General features: G+C 43.4%; 1 protein-coding gene across 4 annotated transcripts in view; it reads right to left on the minus strand.

Moving 5' to 3' along the window:
* TNFAIP8 (TNF alpha induced protein 8) overlaps nucleotides 1-22398 on the minus strand; it is a 109604-nt gene that overhangs the window by 13872 nt on the left and 73334 nt on the right. Inside the window, exon 1 of one of the 4 annotated variants that reach the window (XM_019746540.2) lies at nucleotides 21426-21717. The exons of the other annotated variants lie outside the window; for them this stretch is intronic. Coding sequence (XP_019602099.1) covers nucleotides 21426-21456 — 31 coding nt within the window. The 5' untranslated portion in view covers nucleotides 21457-21717. Of the gene's footprint in view, nucleotides 1-21425; nucleotides 21718-22398 lie in introns of those variants that run through there. 4 annotated transcript variants of the gene reach the window in all.

Here is a 22398-nt window from a genome sequence, read left to right on the forward strand (position 1 = left end):
GTATCCCCGTTTTATTTAGACCAGGATGTCTTGAAGAGGCTGTAACCTGGACACCCCATTATTTGGCCTGCACGGTGTTATATTGTTCTTAGAACTAGTGGTCCATGTTAGAATATTGGGAAATCGAACCTCAAAATCAGTGTTTCTGATGTTTTTTGAAACATCATAAGATGTGACCAAAATGGGCCCATAGTCCCACATGGCAACAATTGTCCTGAGGTAAATTGTGGCTGGCACCTTTAGAAGGAGACTACCCTCCCTGGCCATCTTCACACATTTATGTTTATTTCCTGGATTCTATAGGCATTTATGTGGTCAACTCCTTCCTTACAGAAATAAATGTGACTATATTTCAGAGCCAATTTCCAGAACACTCACTGGCTAGTTAAGAGTTAGAAATTCTGCCCAGCAGTGTGCCTATATGTTGGAAAGCAAAGGACATGTGTGAGTCCTACGGGTTTTAGAAATAATCCAAACATAATTCATGTATAGCCAGTGAGATGGTAAGGAGGGTTTTCAGGGGGAAGTGGTGGGAAGGTTAACACTAATAATGATTTGTTTCCATAACACTTGTTATTTAGTCACAGACTTCAGGAAGATATATTTGGGCACCAAAATCTGACCGTTATTTCTATAGAATGTGTTAACTGGGTCACAGAGAGTTGGTAATTCTGCCAAATTTATAAAGATCCTGGGAAAAATTTGAATTTGGCTTTTCCATGCCAGTTTTGAGCTCTACACAGTAAACAGACTTACAACAGAAAAGCTTTCCCCTAGTCATTCACTCATTCTTTCATTCAACACACTTTTATTGAGCACCTACTGTGTGCCAGGCAAAGTGCCTGCTCTCAAAAGCACCGATACTAGTAAAGGGAGATCTAAAACAAACAAACAAATGCATTAAAAAAAATGTCAAGTAGTGACGGGGCTAGAAGATGAAGAAGGGATGCGTGAGTTGTGTGTGTTGCTGAGGAGTAAGAGGGGATGGTGGAGGGACGGGGAGTTTTGCTGTTTTATCCAGGATAGTTGGGGGAGGCCTTTCTGAAAAAGCGACATTTCAGCAGAGATGTGACGGAAGCAAAGGAGAGCCATTTGGGTGAAATCCTGTCCATTCACCCAAGGTCCTTCCCAAGCATCACCACTTCCGTGAAGCCTTTACTGACTAATGCTCTACCCTGTCTCTAACACTAATTGCAAACTGCTTTATATCGTATTTGTTCTCTTCCATTTTTCCTGAAAGGAAAATCCTTGGGATTGGTTGCAACTTATTATTTATTCCTTGGCATAATGGATGTTCAGTTAATCTGTATCTGCTGGACTGAAAACATTCTCAGGTAATTTTGGAAATACAGGCAAGATAATGGAGTGGGGAATGCATAATGCTTTTTATAAGATACAAGCAAAATAAAAGACTATAAATGAATTACATTACTGTTAATTAGGTATCATATCTCAAATACTCTTACCTAAGATATGAATATTCCAATGTAATCATTTGGAAAAAGTTTATTCTAAATGAGTCAATTCATAACTAAAGATAGGCATCCAAAAAAATCATCTCTTGATAACCTTTCAGACTGTTAAAATTTACTGTATAACCCACACTCTGAAGAAATAAGAAGATAATAAGAAGATAGTTCCAAGGATAGATGTTGCTTTTGTAAAGTAAAAAGAGGGCTTTTTTTTTTTTTTTTTAAATTCATAAATACTGGAAATCTTAAAAGGTATAAACTCTACTTTTCTTTCATACTTTGTTAAGAAACAAAATATTGAAGATTAAGTTGGGAAATAACGTAAAATGTTAAGTTTATATTTTGCCCTCATTGAAATTGGCTAATTTAAACGATATTTATAATTAAAAATAACAAAGCCCCCCAAAACCATAAAGACAAATAGTTTTGTTAAAATAATTACAGTTCTCTGGTGTCGATGAGACATACTTGGTACATTAAACTCATTTTTCAGTTAAAGAAAATAACTAAAAAGACCATTATAGTCGCTCTCTTGTAAGAACTGAAAAACCTTTCTCTAAATGTTAACTTGCTGTCTTGGAGATGGATTGCTTCCCTAATGGTAGATATTTGAGTAAAATAAACTTTGGCAAATAATATAACTGATCAATTTTATGTCTGATCAGTTATATTATTTGCCAAAGTTTAATAACAACAAATTAGCTCACTTTTCTAAAATGCTTTGGCAGCCCCTGCCTTTTGTAGCTTTGTCTTTTCACCGACTCATTCTGCATTCCAGAATTAAGGCCACCATTCCACCTCTTACCATGTCTATCACTAGTCCTATTTTTAGAGATGGAAGAAGCCATGGAGATCACAGGCAGAAAAACAGAGGCCCCAAGGTTAATGCAGGGTCACAGTGTGACTCCCACTAACTCCTCCTGGTTACTGGCTCCCCTGTGGAAAGGTGCTTTATGTTGGGATTATCAAAAGCACAAACAGCAATTCCTCCGTTTAAAACAGAGTTGACAAACTTTCAGCTGGTAACACCTTTGGCTGGGCCCTCATAATGTCTTTTCCTTTTTCAAAACTGAGATAAAATTCATATAACATAAAATTCACCACTGCAACCATTCTAAAAGTGTACAATTCAGTGATTTTCATTATATGCACAATGTCGTGCAACCATCACCACCATCGAATTCCAGAATATTTTCATCACCCTAAAAATGGGCCCTCATAAATGTTTTATTTATTTATTTATTTTTTGGTAATTAGCAAAAAATATGTAAAAATTGGGAGCAGTGACATAAAAATTCACATTTCCATCTTCTCAAAAATAGATCTGACTTTCTGGCAACACTGTGGGGCACCAAGAGGAGAAATAGGCCCTCTCCGTATACCACCTGAGGGACCAGGAAATGACCCAATGCATATGATTAGCTACCCTTGCTTTGAACTACTCTGAATCAGAGAGCCTTGGGTGTGACTCCAGCAGTGACTCTAAAGTGTTAATGGCCCTCTGTTCCCCTACCTGCCAATCAAGCTGAGCCAGACAGCTTCCTAGCTTAGACTCTCCAACAGATCTCTATGCTTCCACAACTCCTTTTTGCACCTTTCCCTCCAAATGCTTTGCATTTTCCATCGCAGGATCTTTGCTGAAATATCTCTTTCCACCCAAAAAGCCATCCTGTATCTACATGAACAACATCCTAAACCCCTGCCCTTTTTGTGCCATTGTCATCACTTGCCTTTGCTTTCTACTTACTATCTATATATTTCCCTATGGTTAATTAATATTTTTAAAAATAAATTTATTTTTTAAAGAAACCATATACACGATGTGAATGGAAACTGGTACTGCTCTCCTAAATATATCATCATCATAAAAATCATGAAAAAAATTTACAACATAAAAATTCAATGAGAAAAAAAATACCTAATATTATTGATTTGTAGCAAAATATTGTTGCCTGCCAAAGGCCATGAGCTCCATGTCTACCTGTGAGATACAACAGGAGGTGAGTCACTGTGAGTAAGGCGGCAAAAGTCATACAGCCCCAGGCCTTCTCCATGAAGGGTGCAAAGTATTCCAAGGGAACTGAAATGGGACTAATCATATGACTGAAGATGATTTCACACTATGGCTGGGGCCTCCTCACATCATTTACTGTATCACCACTAATGGTACGCGGTTTACTTTGAGAAACAACCACATGTCCCTCCCTTCCAAAGCTTCCTGCCAATGCCACCCATTGCAACAGTTTTACCACCAATCTCTCAGCCACAGATGGCACTTCTTGAACCTGTCTAACCAACGTGGCATTCCCCTTCCCCTTGCATGCACTTCCTTCTGTGCATATCTGATAGCTCCTCTAGATTGAAAACTCCTCAAGGACAGAGACGGAGTTTCCACATTGCGTATCTTTCTCCAGTGAGGCTCCTGGCATTACTTTACACGTGGTAAGATTCCTGGAGTATTCCTTCCTGTCTTGATATCCCCGGTGAGGAGTTCTGAAGTGACTTAAAAACTCCAAATCAGTTTCTAAATGAACTGACACATGTCCTAGTAGATAACGTGCTCAATATGATGAAAGGCACAGGAATACATGTCTGCATCTCTTTGCTCTTTCTTACATTTGAGGGTATTATAAAGCAATGGATGCAATTACTACTGGGAAGTCATTCTTGGTGTGATAAGGCAGAGTGACCCTATTTAAGGCAGTTTTTGTTTTAAAGAGAAGTAAGTGTGCTAGCGGGCTGGGAAGGGAGCGGGGGTTACAGTGTTTAGGCTTTGTTTCTGGGGATAGACAGAAGTGCTGAGCCCTTTCTATGGTAATGCCAGGTGTCATTCATGTCTAAGAATAATCAGTTCACACTCTCAGGGTCAACTTGGTAAAGAGACAAGACACAAGACAAAGATCACCATAAGCAAATACAAACAATGTTAACATACGCAACGTTTACAAATATACGAGATAATTTATGATGGTCAGTTTGTACTTTTACGGTATCTGGATTTTCTAAAAGATTGGAGGTCTTACATGATCTGCACACGTGGTGCACTAATGCTCATTTTATAAGGCTAGAAATATAAATCTGAGTCAAAAGAATAGCAAAGTTTATGTCATGTCTTTGTACCTGGGAAGTATCACTGGTCATCTGTATTGGTTATTTTATATTAATTTCTTGATAAATAACAGAACCTCCAATTAAAACATTCTTCTATGGATAAAGACAACCTACTTTATTGAATTTTTCTTTTTCATGTGATTTCAAACGTTCTCATTGCTGCAAGAGGCAGAAAATATCTTAGAAAAGTAATACTGAATTTATCTGTAAAATGTGAGACAATGTATATTATAAAGACTACACGCTTAGGAAAAAGATAAATCAAGTTTTTAGAATGTATGATTTGAGTCAGCTTCTAAATCTGAAAATTAAATCTACCTTAACGGAATAGTTTCCCCCTTGAACTAATCTGTTAATTTTCCATTTATGCCATTCAGTCTACTCCTGCTTTGGAATGGATGATGAGGTGAGTTAACGGATTTGCCAAAAAGAAGGGGTCTTTCTCTTTAGTTTTCAGCATCTGCATCTAATGCCATTTGTTGATCTTGGAATGAAGGAAACAGATGCTGTTGTTGCACATCAAATATTGTCTCATACAGTATTTTTAAGCTGTCAGCTGTACAGTTAGCCTTTATATAGGCAACTAACAAGTGCTTTTCTGTACCTTTATTTCCCTGACACATACAAATACACAAATGCCAGAATTCCACCCACACTCCAATGCAGAGTACATTCTATAGCAAATACCCCAAATGAATTCTGCCATATTTTCCATTGAGAAATCAAAACAACATATTTTCCACTACATCCTACAGAATTCAATAAAACCATATGCCATACTGCCCCCACCAAAATTTAGAAACCATGTTTAGATGAATGTTTAAAGACTCTAGCTAACGTGAAAAAGATTTTAAATCTTGACTAGCAAGTGTCTAATATCTATGAGTATATTTTTTCCATTAAATTGATATTATCACAAAACACAGCAACTTTAGAAACAGGCACCAAAGAAAGAAAGCTACGAATTATTGGATTCAGAGTCCAGGTTACAAATGTAGGCCTTAATCATTTCCCAGCTCTCCGAGATTTTAATGGCATCTAATAAAGTATTGAGGGGTCAGGGGTTGGGTCATCTTTTCATGAGCTGACTTATGGATCGTTGCATTCTGATGGAGGGTAAAGAATCTGAAACATCCTAGCATATATATTTTTAAATCATTAGGGATAGCTGAGAAGATGCCCGGAGCTCTGGCTGGCGGCTGGTGTTAGGTCAGTAGAGGTTTGAGTAACAGCTCTTCCTTTGTCTCTGGGCTCAATGCAGAATGATGGCCCGAGCCTAGAAAGGCCAGCACTTTGGGGCCCAAAGTGCTGGTTTTAGAGGCAAGATTTGCTTTCCAGGTACAACAGAGATCATTTTGACCAGTAGTTTGCCTCTATCTCCTATTACCTGATAGAACTTCAGAGCGCATATGTTCACAGTTAAAGAGGCTTGAGGCCTTTAATTTGCTGTCAAAGTCTGATAAAGCCCATTTCTCATCTTCTAGGTATAAACTAATGAAGGAAAGCTGAGATTTTAGTTTTTTGAAGCATTAAATCGTGTTTAAAGGCCTCCTTTACTCAGCCCAAAGGCCTCCTTTACTTCACCCACAGTTTCTCTGTCTCCCAATCAAGTAACAGTTTTCTCTTCTCTAATCTTACTCCAAAAAATTGCTTTTTATTTTAAACTAGACTTAACAGTAATAAGCTTCTTTGAGATGATCCATGTCCCAATGGCTGGAACCCGGAAAGACCTCCACAGATGTTCAATTCCAATGCACTGAAACAGCGAGATGCTTTTGTGGCAAAACAGAAAAACTAGTGAGGGTGAGGGGAAGCGGGCATTTGAAAGAAAGCAGTTGCACCTAAAACACTCTCTTTTCCATTGCCCCACAAGATGTGCCGGAAGTGTTCTAATAATAAAGCCGGTCTGACACCAATTTGAAAGACAACTCTCCAGTTTCCATCACTTTTCAACAAAGTAAGACATTACCCTGCTACAGCCCCCATCAGCCTGGACAGACCTGGTCTGGTTAAAGCCCTCTCATGGGTCTGCCCTGAGCATAGGCCCAACCACTGTGATTCAAAACACTGCTAGGACACTGAATATCACCCACATGGCCTCAAAGGCACCCAGCAAGAAGAAGGTCCTACAAGGCCTTCTTCAATGCCCCCCATATGTACAGTATATTCTGAATGGCCCTTTTGGTTTAGGCTGACAGCTGACACCATAGATGGTATAGCCACCCATCAAGTACAATGCCCTCCTGTATCTAAAAACCAGACAGCAAGGCCAGATGATGGCTCATCATCAATGTTTGGATGACCCATGAATCACATGAAAACAGCAAAGATTTTAATTCTGTAAAATATTTCCCCCTCTGGGCCATATGTCCATCCTTACACTTCATTGGTTATGAAGTATTTTCTGTTTCCCCACAATGTGCCCGTCATCATAGAAACTAGAAGAGTCTTCCCACTACAAGAGTCTTGATCACTGCAAAGGTAGAGGAGATTAACATTTTAAATCAGGGAATCATTTCATTCAATGAAAGTTTGGCTTGTATAAACAATTCCCTTTTTCCTCTAAAAGCATCCTACCAGAACAGGTATAGGGTATTTGGGGCACAGGATTCCTGTATTTTTGAAAGACTACATTTTTATCAAGCTCTAGTCCAAAGCACAGGAGGGGCTACACTAATCTGTCCTGCCTCGTCCTGAAAATAGCACAGGAGACAATGAGGGGGAACATGGGACAACAAGCATTCAGAGCAACAGCCACATTCAACCCAATTATAGTAACCACCCCTGTTCTTTGTAAATTTATGATGTATTTCTAACTTTGGCAAACGAAGCATAGTTGTTCCGAAGAATCATTACTGACTCTACCCTCACCCAACCTAAAAATATTTGCATGCATTTCGTATTTTAAATCATCATTCCCTGGCACAGTTCTTTATTTGAAAAACAAATAGAAGCTCATAGACTAACACTTGCACAGAGTTAAGGATTCAGAAAAAGAAACACTTTTTTGTTGTTGTTCTTGTTGTTAGAGACATTGTCATCTAATAAACAGTGTCTAATTTAGCACTGCCACAAAATGTGGTGTTAAGACTTCTTAAATCCATGAAACAAAACAAAATGCTGCTTAGAATAAGAGAGAGAGAAAAAACACTTTTATTAAAGGAGGGAGAATTACATTATTTAGGAAGACAGCAAGAAAAAAAAAATGCAGTTATCTTTAAAGTCCTGAAACAATATCTGTAGGCAACAAGATGATGAAAAACCTTTTGGCATCTGTCAAAATAGTGTAATTCTTCCTGACTTGCTAAAGGGCTACCTGACAAAAAGTAATCTAAGAATCGCTAGATGGACTGGAAGTAACTTTTGGGGGTGTCGGGGGGAAATGCTACTTCAAGCAGGCCTTGGATTCAAAAAGACAAGTTACACAGTATATGCCGCTGTCCAGGCATATTCTCACTACTTTTAGTTTAAGGTGCTACACAGGCAAGTGAACATTATTTCCCTGTCATCTACCTCTGGAGGGTGATGATTTAAAAGAAGCTGAAAATAAAAGAGGCAATAGGAGAATACTGACTCTAGTAGACACTCACGACTATTCAAATAACCTCTTATTCCATCAAAATGAAAAAAATAACACCCAAACACCAACACCATAAGTTTCAATCTGTGTAATAGGAAATGTCAGGTGAAGTGATGGCCTGGAAAAAATGAGAAACCAAAGTGGCTGGCTTTGAGCCTCACAGGCATCAGGCATGTTGAAATGAGTGACAAAGCCCTATTCTGTCCAGAAATCCCCCACCCTATTTTTAAGCCTGGAAACTGGTTAGTCATATCTATACTGAACACTTCCTGTCCAGGGGCACAATGATGGCAACCAACTGCCAAGTTTAGTAGCTGCCTGCATTTAGTCAATTGAGTCATTCATGGAATAAAAAACAGCATCAAACGTTAAAAAGAATCTAGTTTACTGAAGCTTTAAAAGATATACAATGAAAACAGGTTTGACTATTTCACCGAATAGGGATAGATGGTGCCATGGGGGAAAACTATTGAAAACAACAGACAATATTACTTTAAGAGACAATTTGCTGGTAATTTCTGTGATAGTCTAGCACACCACTACCAAATACTATAATAGCTCTCCCACTCCCACCCTCTACGATTAAATAATCCAATTGACATTCCACATATTCATTTACAAAAATGCCTGAAGACTGCAGACTATCTCAACAAAATCAACGTATTCCTTTTTTCTTTTAACTTGGTCCAATTGTATATTTTAAAGGCAGGGCCGTCTGAGCGTGTTAAAGAAACAAGTATACAGAGGACTAAAATATAAACCGGGAATGTAAACTTTATCACTGGTCTAACATCACAGTGTTACATTAAAGAACCCATTTCTGGAAAGAAAGGAACACAATGAAAGATTTTAAGAATGACCCTTACACCAGCAACCCTGAGGGCTGCGTTAGGCTTCAGCTAAACTGCCTCTCCCAACAACAATTATAATTTATCTGATTAACCCTTACACGTGTTGAAACAAGCCAGCTAAAGTTCCGCTGCTGAGAAAAACAACACACGGTTCCCCTCCCCCATGCTTGAACCACATGCAGAGGAGGCAACTGCAAAGCATGCTGGGATAGAGAGCAATGACAAGTAATCTCTCTTGCACTTATAGGGTTATCAGCTTGATCATCAAGTCAGAGCTCTGGTGGAGTGAGCCAAATAATTTAAACCAGTCCTGCCCATAAAAACCCTCGGCCTGAAATTCTTCAGTGAGTCTGCTTACCATCAGACTTGTTAACAAGCGAACCCCCCAGTAGTTAGGTTCAGCTTCATGGGAGGGGGTGATGGCTCTCTACCGTTCACCAAAAGTTCCACTGGACTTCCAGAAAATAGATGGCACGAACCATCTGACAGCTTTGAAATGACTCCCACAGGCTGGCATTCATGCTTTTCTAATTCCTCATCTGCCATTTGCAAGCTTTTTGAGGAAATCGTTTTTATAACCTCATAAGAAAGTCACTAGAAATCCAAGCCAACACAACACAGCCCTTGCTGACTGGCCCCAATTTAGCAGTTGGAAAAGCAGCTGCATTCCTCAATGTCACGTCCTTGTTTATGCGCCCCTGCATTAATCCTGCCTGAGAACTGGAGTGCTTCTGTGTCCTGCAAACACCACTATTTCATGGACTCCAAATCTGTCATATTCTGGAGACCAGCACACAATCATACCTCCTGAGAACTACAAAGTCAAGCAAAATAAACTGCCAAAACTTCTAATCCCAGTTATCCTACTTTACTGCTGCTCACCTCTCTAAGTTTGCACACTTTTTCTCCTCTTCATTTTAGAATTATTGCCTTATTTCTCCCTTCCTTTCTCTCTCCACACGCCTACCCCTTCCCTTGGAGGCTCTGCATCAGGCCTGGATCCCACTCATTTGTTACTTCCTCATTGGTTCCCTGAAATGTCAAAACTTGCCAAATGGCCAATCCCTCGACTTCCTTCGCTATTCTGGTCTCCCAGTTCTCCTTTCCTTTCAGTAGGTACTACTTGCCCCTGAAGTCTACCTCCTTGAAAACTCTGCTGAGAGACTCCTTTAATTAGTTCCTATCTCTGAAGAACATGAGTCCAACTTGTGACACTGGGGAGGGGTGCTATTTCATAACTGACTTAATTCTAATCTTAACCCTCAAAAGGTGAAAATGTTTTTAGAAGTGCTTTAACAATAAGGAGAACAGTCAGGGCACTAATGTTTTCCTTTTATCAAATAACTTTACAGAAGGAAAAAGTTCCCTGGGACAAGCCCACCCTTCCCTGCTTTTTACAGAACATGAGATGAGTACGTCTTAATCAGGTATAAATATCATAGGCAGGCCACGGGTGGGTTTTGTCTTTGGGTGTGAGTGGAAGCCTCCTTATCTATACAGCATTTCCCAGGTGAAGCTATGTAATCCAGCACAAGCATTATCTCATTGCTTCTCACAAGGGACAAGCCACCTAGCATATTTCCACCAGTGTGACAATGGCTTACCACCTCAGGAAACGAAAAATTTCTCAGAATGGCTCAGCTTCTTAGTGTGGCCCAAATCCTATTTAAGATTTATAAGGCTTAAACCCTCAGAGTTCCCGTTTATGTGTCAATTCTAGGGTATCCCTGGCAGAAGCATCTGCGGTTTTCTAAGACATGTGTTCCTGTCACAGCAAGAAAAAACACAGGGGAGAGGAAATAAGGGCAAAACGAAGGAGAGAAAAATCCTCTAATTCTCAGAGTGGGCAAAGCTTTTTCCCAGGATGAGGAGCTGGATTAAATCTCCTGCCTATAGTCACTGGTCACCCTCACGCACCAGGAGTAATTTTGTGTGATGCCACTGGAGGAAATCCGAGGTGATGGAGATGGAGATCCGGAAGGAATCTGCTGGCAACTTGGACGTGAAGGTGTGCACAAGGGAGACAGATGACTATCCAGTCTCCCCTCCTCAGGAGGCTGGGCACTTGCTCACAGCTGGGGCGGTCATCCCCTAGGCCCCACATGCCTCCTCATTGCCACTACATACTGATTGAATACTCATGATGTGTTCTCATCCCTGAGCAGATAAGCTCTTCCAACCTAGGCTCCCAGCTTTTGCTGAGGCCCAAAGAGAAGACAGCAAAGCCAACTTCTACAGAACCTCTCTGCAGACATGGCTGACCACGGCCTCCATGGAGCTCTCATATTCCTGGCTTCCAAAACCCTTGTTCTTTCCTTGTTTTCCTCCTACCACTTCTGAGCTACTCCATTTCTGTTCCCTTCACTGGTTGCATCTACCACTTTCCCTTGTAAAAGTGGGTGTTTACAGAGGCCCAGCCCCCTCTCTCTTCAGTCTTTCCCTCAGAGATCACATAAGGGAATCACCTCTCCCCTTATGACTAGATATTCACACTTTTCTTTTACCCAGGCTTAGTACTGTTCTCCAGACCATGGCTTTTGTCAGCTTGGTATTCTTTTTGTTTGTTTGGTTGTTTTTATATAAATTTCATTGGGGAATATTGGGGGACAGTGTGTTTCTCTGGGGCCCATCAGCTCCAAGTCTTTGTCCTTCAATCTAGTTGTGGAGGGTGCAGCTCAGCTCCAAGTCCAGTCGCCGTTTTCAATCTTAGTTGCAGGGGGTGCAGCCCACCATCCCATGTGGGAATTGAACCTGCAACCTTGTTGAGAGCTGGCGCTCTAACCAACTGAGCCATTTGGCTCCCCCTCCGGAAGCTCAGCTGCAGCTCATTGTCTTCAGTCTAGTTGTGGAGGGTGCAGCTCTCTGGTCCATGTGGCAAACGAACCGGCAACCCTGTTGTTCAGAGCTCACACTCTAACCAACTGAGCCATCCGGCCACCCCAGCTTGTTATTCTTTAAATACCACTTTGCATCTGCTCTCTTCCAGCTCAAAACCCAACTCCTTGCAGCAATTGTGTTTCCCTCCTAGAAGGCATCTCAGGCACGCTTTCGTCTAATATCAATGCCTGCATTTTTCTAATGGAGAAACTGAAGTTCAGAGAGACTCATCAGGGATTGAAGGGGGCACAGACAACCAAGGGCAAAGTCAGGAGTAGAACTGGTCTCCTCACTCCCAGTGCCTTGTCTGTTACTGAAAGTGTCCCTCGGGGCAACCTGGCTTCTAGTCTGGCCCCATGAACCACTGCAGTATGGCCCACCAATGCCCTCCATGAACCCTCTACTCCACACGACTGTACACTTCCTTCCTTCACACTCCTCTCCTCCCCTCTTGCCTAAAGGACCAAGCTGAAGTCCCCGCTAACCCCTCTGTGAAGTCACTGCTGCCCATCAGGACTTTTGGTGAATACTCCCTCCTTTCGATTCTTAAGGTCTGTTGTCTCATGTTCTGAGCTGCACTCATCCTATGTTCCCTGTCATATATGTTTGTCCTATGAATGCACATGTGCTGTATTTGATTTCCTGAACCAGAAGTTCTTGGAGGGCAGGGCCTTCCTCTCTCTCTCTCTCTCTCTCTCTCTCTCTCTCTCTCTCTCTCTCCACACACACACACACACACACACACACACGTCTGTTTCCCCAGGCTCTGCAGAGGAGGTACTGACTCAGTCTACATTTGTTGCTATGAGTACTTGAGGCCCAGGGAAGGTAGCAGCGATTGAGGAAGAGATGACACCCTGGAAGTAGACACTGGACTGTCCATGGCAAGCAGAATGGCCTGTGCTTCTGGGACACCTCTGGTCCCCAGCTCAGCCTAGCTGAGTGGGACACATGAAAACACATACCTGGGCCAGGTGAGCTGGCATCAAGCACAGATGTCCTGTCAAACAGGCAGGAAAGTTTGTGAGTTGCTTAGTCTGTTCTTGACAGTCAACCATGACTTGGGCAAATAAGGTCTTAAGGCTTCAAAAGCCTAAAGCTATTGTGGTCACTTAGGGCTTTCTGTTTAATGATCTCGGTTTCACCATTTCCTTGGAAGAAACTTTGCTCACCATTATTTATGAAATTAAATCTTGTTTGTCACTACAAGTGTTACTTCCGCGCAGGTCCACAGATAATACTACATACACAAATACAAACTCCATGCATCTTTAAAACCATAAATACCACAAAATACCAGCCTAATAACACAGGCTTTGCACAGACTTGCAGATTCTCAGACTAGTACTTCCTCAGCATTTACTGCTCACTCAGCAGTTAGTCACTCAGGACACACTATAGCTCTATATCTGACGTTTCTTCAAGGTTCTTAATCCCTTAGAACAAGCTTTAAGCAATTGCTCTTTCAGATATCTTTGTCTGGGGCTGGGGAAACAGTGGGCTGCTGCTCCACAGCCACTTCCTGAAAAAGAACGTGTTCTGACTCCCAGGACGCACCAGGCCTGCAGGGCTCCAGGGAAACCAAGGCTATGAGATGCCCATCCGCTCCTGCAACAGCATGTCCGGTGTCTGAATGCTGACTCCCTTCCCACCCACACACATGCACACCTTCTCCCCAAGGACGTGCGCTCCTGCCCAACCAGCACGCTCACTGGCTAATTTTCCTGCAGGATGTTCTCAAAGGAATGAAAACAAATGAGCTCACTGGCGAATTGCCTCCCACTCGGTCTATCACTTTTAAAACCGAGGATTTCATAGGATCTATTTGCAGAGCTAAGGTTGATTTCACAATGCCTCCTCATCTTTACATGTAGAAGAAGGTGGAATAGGAAACTGCCATGTGTTCAACCATTCCAGTTAAGTTTTGTAAAGTTACCCCAAAGGTAGCCAGATTGGGTCTGTCCTGCTTCGAGGAGATCTCATACAAAAACCCAGGATGCTAAAACCTACATCTGCAAAATTTCTTATTTACCAAACAGACACGAGGGTATTAAAAAGTGCCTGGACATCACCTCTCTGGGCCTTGGTTCCTCGTCTCTAAACTGAAGAGCTTAGACGAAAGGATTTGCAAAGTTGCTTTTAACTCAAAATCATGGTAACACTAATTGTATTGTTACAGAGAGTCATTTTAATTCCAAAACGCTTCTCATAGCAGGTCTTCCGTAAATATTATAGATACACATAGTGATTTGATTTTTTTAAAATTCAGCTTCCACGATCTTTTTAGGCACAATCCACTAAATGAAGAGGTATAACAACTATGCTCATCTCATTGTTTCCCAAGTTGTAAGCATCTTTCTCAAACAGAAGGAACTGCTGACAAATAAACAGTTTGTAGCAAACCCAGGGACCCTGCGTTACTCTGACATGAAATCACTGGGTCCTGAGGTTTTCTGGCCCGCCTGCATTCTCTTTCACCCACCTACTTGTTGGCTACTTCCTGGACTAGCAACAGCCAGGAGCAGGGGATTTAATCAGCCATGTTACCCTGATTGTCCCATGGCATCGTGGTTTGTAATTCGGGGACAAGAAAGGTGTGAGGCTTTCTCAGCCTGATAAAAATTTCATAATTGAGGAAGAAAAGGCCCAAATATACAAAAGCATACGGAGCTGGGGGTGCCATGCGATACCAGGTTATCAGTGACATCCACTGGAGAGGAGACAGCGGGGCACAGATCTCTAACCGGACTATCCACTGTTAGCCCTTGTCAGCACCCCACACTCCAAGGCTAATAACAACATGAAAGGAAACATGATTACATCAATGTCCAGTGTTGTAGAGCACAGGCTGTACCTTTTACAGTAGAGGTGACATCAAGGTCAGCAGCAGCCAGTGCCATGCCTGTCATCAGAGCTGAACCACTGTTTCAGTTCCCTTCCTCTTCATTCCCCCTGCAAAGCAAGGGCTGGGGAAGGAGGGAAGAGGGGGAAACTAGTACAGTAATGCTTACCAGTGAATCTAGCGCATAAGCTGCCACGCCGCGTGAGGCGAAAATAGCGAACACACTACACGGTATGGCAGTTCGTACATAATACCCGTGGGCTTTTTGATGATAGAAGAGGATATTAATAAGTCACCACCATGAAACAACTGAATTTTTCTATGATAAATACTCTGCCAGGTATTGGTCCCATTATTTTTAGTGGAAGTCTCTACTTTTTGTCTCCCTGGAGAGTTATAATCCCTAGCAGGTGGGGCGATGCTGACCAGGAAGATAAGGTCCCTGGAAGGTTCTACAAGGTGGCCTGTTGGTACAACGTGCGTGGGGGGCAGCCCTCAGGCATACCTCTGTGCTGGCACCTGGCTGACCTCAGTCACTTGACTGGCAAGCTGACAGATCAAAATGGGCTTCCTGAAAACCCGCCGGGGAACGGGGGACCCCGTTATGGCAGACTAGAGTGAGATGGACTCACAGTAACCTGGAGCCCCAAACTGTTACAGAAATACTGAGGAACAGGTTAAGTGCCTGTTAAATGACACTGAATCCGAGGGTTATAATTGAGAGGGCAAATGCTTGTTGATATTCCCAAGAAATTAATGTATTATCAGGAGATATGATGAACCAACCGAGTGGAACACAACTGTGCTGGGACTCACTCCCTTGTGTATAGGAATCTTGCAGATTTTAAAGAAACGTGAAACTCAGTGGATGCTACAAAGTCACCCAGCTCTGATAACATAACACACACATTAACTGAATCTTGTTTCACATCAGTGACCAGGGAGTCTACACGCTGTCCTCAAGCTGGCCAGTGCCCCAGGCAGTGAGGTCCCTCTCTTGCCCCACAGGCACTCGGGTCCCGCTCATTGCAGCGGGCTCCAGGCACCTCCGACCCACTCCTGCTGGGCTCCCAGCTCTCCTGTGTCAGGGCTAGAGCGATGCCCTCATGACTCCCTGTGGGTGCCCCTGAGCAGCACAGAAAGAGCTAAGGACTGGGCTCTTCTCTTTCTCCACCAAGACACCTAGTGTCTCCACTCCTGGCTTCTCAAACTAGGGTACAGACACAGGACCACAGCAAGCATCCTCCTGAGTGCCAAGCTTACCTAAGGATGGGGAGGGCAGCTTTTGGACATTCCTGGAAGTATTGCATCAGGGTTGAAAGCTCAGGTCCTACGGTCAGTCGGCCTCCATTCTAATCCTGATTCTACCTTTTCTAGCTTTGTGGTTTTCAGTATGGTTTTTAACCTCTCTGAACCGCAGTTTTCTTACATTTTACATGCAATTAACACAGAGCATTATTATATAAGGATTCAATGAGTTCATATACCTAATCAGATCCTTAGCACCAAGTCTGAAAGAGCTCAATATATTTTAGCTTCAAAATCGTTTCTGCAGACTTCAAGGCAAGACCCTTTGGTCCCTGACCCCAGCGATAAAAGACACATGCTTTCTTTTGCCTCTGCCATGAAAAGTACTTTAGTGGAGAATTTAAGCAATCCTAACTAGGTTTGGAAGGCACTATTCTTATAAAGTGAGGCTAGCAGACTTCTAGGCAGTAAAGATTTCTGTATATCATGTAAACTCATTTTAAATTAATTAAGTTGATAATGCTTTATTTGGTCCTAGGTTAAGCATTGGGGATTCAGAAAAGAAATAAAAATCTCACTGTCAAAAAACTCATAATGAAGTGGAGGCAAAGGAAAAGCAAACTAGTAACCATAATACATGAAAACATGGTGCAGCTGAGGGAAGTAAAGGGTCTTAGGGGAACTCTCTGAAAGAGCAGCGACTCCAAACCAGGTCCAGTTGGTGATGTGACCCACCCGGGGAGAGCCAAGAGAGCGATCCCAACACAGGAAACAGCATTTGTGGTGGGAACAAAAAAGCAAATGAACAGGGCCACTCTGGGGTTGGACAGACTAGTCTGGTAGCATGGTAGATATTCATTGCTGTTTTCGTGATCTATGTCAGAACTCCCTTCCTATTTCTAGAGAAGTCCTCATTTTGCAGGTGGTGGTAGGAATCAGGCCCCTGTCTTGCACTATCAAAGCTGGAACCAGAAGTTCCCTCTCCCACAGGCAGCAAGGGGCAGGTACACACTCTAGCACTGATGAATCAGATGGTTTATTTCTGGGATGTTTGAATGTCAAGAATGAGCATATATTCAGCCATATCTGGCGTCCCCGCAGTAACAGAACTGAGAAATACAGAGGAGGGGAAGGCCATGGTGAGGTGCTTACCAGGTAATTTTTGAGTATGTCCTTAACTACATCTCCTGATGCACTTTCAGAGGCTAATTTTCCAGCCTTTTTGGGTGAACTACCCAATCTATTTCCAATAAATTCTTCTGCTTGTGATGCAGGAATCAATTTCCAGCTCTTGCAACCAAGAACCCTGATAACAGAGGTGGTTACTATACCCACCAGGGTGCAGGTGAGGAGGGCCTGAACCAAGGCAGGGGCAAGGGACATAAAGAGGAGGAGAAGCACCAGATGGAAGGTGAAGATAAAGGAAAAGGCAGGGGCAAGGACAACCTGCAGACGTATAGTTTGGAAGCCAAAAAGACAGCAATGATTTCAGTGAAGATATAAAAGGAGGATTGCATTTGTGAAAAGTAGGAAATGATGGGCTCAGTTTGGACATGTTGAAAGGACGGCACCTACTTGACATTCAAAGCATGGTGTTCACAGGCTGCCGACTGTACAGGTGGCTCTGAGAAGAGCCCAAGCTGGAGGTGTAGGAGATTAGAAAGACACAGGTAGAAAAGGGAAGGGAAATCAAGAGAGTGTCGTGTCATAGGACCCAAGGAAGTTTAGTATTAGTGTCAACTGATGGGAAAAAAAAAAAAAAATCAAGTAAGACCAGGGCAAAACTATGAATGCTGGATCAGTGGTGATTTTAGCACCTGGGAAATCACTGGTGATTTTGGCAATTTCAGTGGAGACTTCAGTGGGATGAGGGATGGCAAAGAATGAGAAAGCAGGAACTATGCCAAAGGGTTTTTTTAAGGGTTCATTTTAAAGGAGAGATAAATGTCTCAAATTGGACAAAGTGCTGAGAACTGCCTTTTAAACATGGAGACCATTCATCCATTTTACAAAAGATTGAATGATCACTTCATACTGGGTAGATCTTGGAGACACAGAGAATAAAACAGAGATGGTTTTGCCCTTAAGAGCTTGTGGTTTAGAGAAGAGATGCTACAAATATGGTGAATGCCACTGAGGAAAACAATAGGTGCTCTGAGAATGGGCAATAAGGGACCCAAATTCAGGTTGGAGGTTCAGAAAAAGCCTCCAGCCACCAGCCGATCAGGAAAAAAGGTCAGGTGCAGAGGGTATTTCGGGCAGAAACACCAGCACGTGCCAACACCCCGAAGTGGGGAGCTTGAGCATGTCTATACACAGAAAGGAAGAAGCCAAGCAAATGGGGCTGACTGACATGAGGGGCCCGAGTTGCAAGGAGTGGCCTTCTCCAGTAGGAAGGACACACACCTGTTCCACAGACACCCGGACAGTGAGGGTGGTGACGCGGAGTCTGTCAGTCTGGGAGCAGGAAGTTGAGGGAGTTGTCTAATGGCTACTGTTTTCTTTGTGAAGGAGCAGACCTGATGAGGCGTGAGAGAACTAGGCGAGGTGGTGGCGGGAAACGCTGTTACGGCCAGTGGAGAGGGAGCCCAACTCGCTCACAGCGCAACCCCCGACTCGTTCCCAAGGGTTCACAAAGCGAGCCCTTCCTAACAACAACTTCCTCGCTTTCCGGTACCAAAGCTTCAATACCAGGACAGAAGAGCCCTGGATCCCTGGATAGTTAGCACTAGAAAGGTCCTCAGAGCTCTCAACTACCATTCATTTTTCCTACTTCATAATTAAGTAATTTCCTCTACAAGAGGCAATTAAATGCCAAATATGGGGCCATCAACCTATTTCCTCAGGAGACCCCGTCCACTGGAAACTGTTGCTATCCTTCCTTTCAAGGGCAGTAAAGTGGGCTCCTTCTTTCACTTCTCTTGCTTCCCTATTCATTTGATGCCTGCATATCTTAAGTTTATTCACTTTTAATAACATGAATCCTGGATTATTTTTCTCTGTTTAATACTGAAGCACAATCACCTATTCATTGGTGAGCAGGCAAAATTAAATCAATTCTTTAGGCGGTGGCTATAGGCTGAGGATGGAAGTCCAGCGCTCCTGGCATGGAGTCAAGTCCATTCTAACCGGTGATGGCTTAACAATATCCCCAGTCATTTGCTTCTACATTCACTCACATATACAAATATGTTGGCCTCCAAGGACCTCTGGATCTGACTTGATATTTTTTTCAGATTCAACCCCAAACAAAGTATACTAGTCTCGCGGTGCGATTCAGAATAATGACTTAAAAGTATCTCCCGTTACAGCAAATCAGGCATGAAGCATCTGAAGACAATTTCCTTGCCATGCAGACATTGTGAAGAGCTGAAGGTGATCTCACACTGAACGAATATATAAGTCTATCAGGAGAGAGAAGAAAAAAAAAAAAAAGAAAAAAAAACAAGGAGAGGGGAAAAAGATCAGTAAGATAACTGAGTTATTTACACAACATAGCTCCTTTCTGAGGCATCTGATTAATGGTTCTCTATCTCAGCCAATAATCAGCCTTGCAAGAACTGCCGGGAACACACAGGCGCACATACACACAACACACACACATATATACATGCAAACACATCCTTTACTTCCTGGCAGAAGCTACAATGATTACATCTGTTAAAAAGGTATTTGATCAACCTCCCTCAACAGTTATTCTGTATCCTACCCTAATTGCCATCCCTAGCACCTCACGGTTATTTGAAAAGAAACATTCTGGGCTTTCTGTAAAAATTACACAGGCCGGATCCTCTGCTGCAGATCTGTAGAATGTAAACAAAGACGTAAGTGGAGGCAAGGTGAGGAACAAGCAGGAGGGAGGAGATATTAAGGGACCTCTTTACACTCCAGTTTTCAGGCTTACAACCAGAAAGTTGGGCGGGAGGGAAGGATGTGGATGCTGCTAGAGGAAGGTATGATATACTCCAGGATACTGTTTTTATACTGTCTCCCCAAACCCTTTTTCCCAAAAGAAAGGAAAAACATGCCTGGGAGAAAATACCAGTTTAAGTGCTACTTGTCATTGACACAAAAGTTCACCATTGGATTCTCTCAGCCCACTTCATTTTTGCCTTCTTTCAACTACTTTTGACCTATTATAAAAATTGCTGCTAAAAAGACAGAAAAGAAAAGCATCCATGGCACATAACTCCATCCGGCCAGAGGTCACAGCAAGGAAACATTAATCCCCCAAGCTCCATATCGAGCTCAAAAGCAACACTCATGGCTGTCATTTTCATTCACACCAAGCCCTTATTTCTATTAAACAAACCTCTTTTTTATTGACTGCTTCCCTCACACAGCAAAAGAAGGTAACCCTCAGTCCACAGAGACGGCATTAGGAAACACAGAGCTTCGCTTTGGGAGGAAATCAGTGAAAGACAGAAGAGGACAAGTTCCAAGGGCTCTCACTAACTGATAGCTACCAAATGGGGAAATGAGGGGCGGAGGGGGGGCGGGAGGGGCTCTTTTCTGCGTCTCAGGCTGCCAGAGCAGCAGTGATTGACTTGAAATTTACCAGTTTTGTCAAGAGGCAACTTGAAAAAGAAAAGAATTTCACCATCTTGAACTCTCTCCTCTCTTACTCTCTAATTTTCCGCAACTATCCCCACTCCCACCCCCAGTTACAAGAGGACTTTTGTATACGTAAAGTTTCAGGAAACAAAGCATACAAACACTCACGCACAAATAAACTCTCCGCACTAACACCAGGGTATAATTGTGTTTTGGTTGGAGCTTTTCCAGCCTTGTCACCCGTTCTCTGTTACGAGTAAATGAAACCCTTTGCTTTGGCAAAGTTAGAAACAAACTCTCCTCAGTTTCAAGCTGCACAAGGCTCCCGTCATCATCTCTCAGCCCCCTTAAAGCCCCCAACAAAATGAATTCACTGCTGAAAAGCCAGCAAGAGGTGGTGGCGGTGGTGGGGGTATCAGCCAAGCAAAGAGCTTTCACCTCTCCCCCTCACTCAACTTCCTCTTTCAGCCTGAAACACAGGGCATTTCCAATTTCTAAAATCTTATTCAAGAGATTCTCCACTTTGAGGGCTCTTCCAGGGGATCCGGCTCTATCGATTGTCCTGATGCAGGCAGCGCTTTTCTGAGCACATTTTGCCTTCCTGGAGTCAATACCGGGGCCGTTGCGTTTCCAGAGAGATCTAAAAAACAGCCTGAAGTGGGACTGGCTGAGCGAGGTCCGACTCTTCCTCCCACCCCCTCTGAACTGGTGTGGGGGTAAGGAGGGTACAGGGTTCGGCGTCTGTAGCTCTGATTGCGCTGCGAAGGCGCAGGGGAAGCGGACAAAGTACCCACCGCTCACTTTAAAACTCGCATCTGCTCTCCTGCTACACCCTTCCTCCACATTCCTCCGCTGAACTTGGCCGGACCCCAGAGAAATCAAAATCGTACCTTCCTTGGATTCTTCGACTTCTGAGTGCATGGTGTCGGGGTAACCCGCTGCAGGACCGATTAGCTCTGAAACGGCACTCGGACCCGCCGCCAGTTCACTCCGCAGCCAAACCCCAAACACGACGGAAAATAAAAGGAAGGAAAGCCACTAAAATCAAAACCTCCCCGGGGAGGGAGGGCTGGTTCTGGTGCACGGATTTTTCAGGGGGAAAGTTCTGCAAGAGTGACGAATCGCGTCTCCGCTGGGCGGCGAGAGTCCGCCCCCCGGGGCGCGCGCCCCAGCCTGTCGCAGGGCGGAGGCAGCCCGGCGAGGCTGGCGGGCCAGGGCGCACGCAGGTGAGGAGGGCGGGAGGGGCAGGCAGAGGGGTGCTGTCGGCAAGCGTAACTGAGACTGGCTAGGCCAGTGCAATACATGTGCAATAAAGAACAAAACAGCTTCATCTCAGCGCGCGCTGCAGTTTTACAGAAATAATAAACACATAGGCAGTAAAAGAAATGCTTCTGAATCTCTGGGTTATATTTTCCGACGCTCGTTTCACTTTCCTTGTCTTGTAAACGCCAAAAATTAAGGATTGCAAAGCTGCTAGGTTTTGAACGTTGTTTGCTGGAAAACATTGTGGATATTGGTCCATGTGGCTGGAAGGACCTGCTTCACAAGCCCAATTGGTAGGGGTGGGGTGGGGGCGCTTCTGGAGAAAGTACGGGCGGGCTCCACCCCCTACCTTTGCGTGGGAAAAGCAGACAAGGCCAACTCATTCAGTATTACCTGGGCAAGCACTCTTACTCAAACCCAGTCCAGGTGAGCTAACTGCCCCGTAGGTCCCCCAAAGGACCGTTAGGTACCCCAAAGGACCGTCCTCACTTGGAGAACACTTTGTAAAGCCTTGTTTTTCCCCTCAAAGTGGGGACCAGAGCTTTTCACCGATATACCTGTCTTATGATGAAATTGTGCAGAGCACTAGTTTTATTACCA

Source organism: Rhinolophus sinicus, linkage group LG03 (genome assembly GCF_036562045.2).
Source record: "Rhinolophus sinicus isolate RSC01 linkage group LG03, ASM3656204v1, whole genome shotgun sequence".
In the NCBI taxonomy this organism is placed as follows: domain Eukaryota; kingdom Metazoa; phylum Chordata; class Mammalia; order Chiroptera; family Rhinolophidae; genus Rhinolophus; species Rhinolophus sinicus.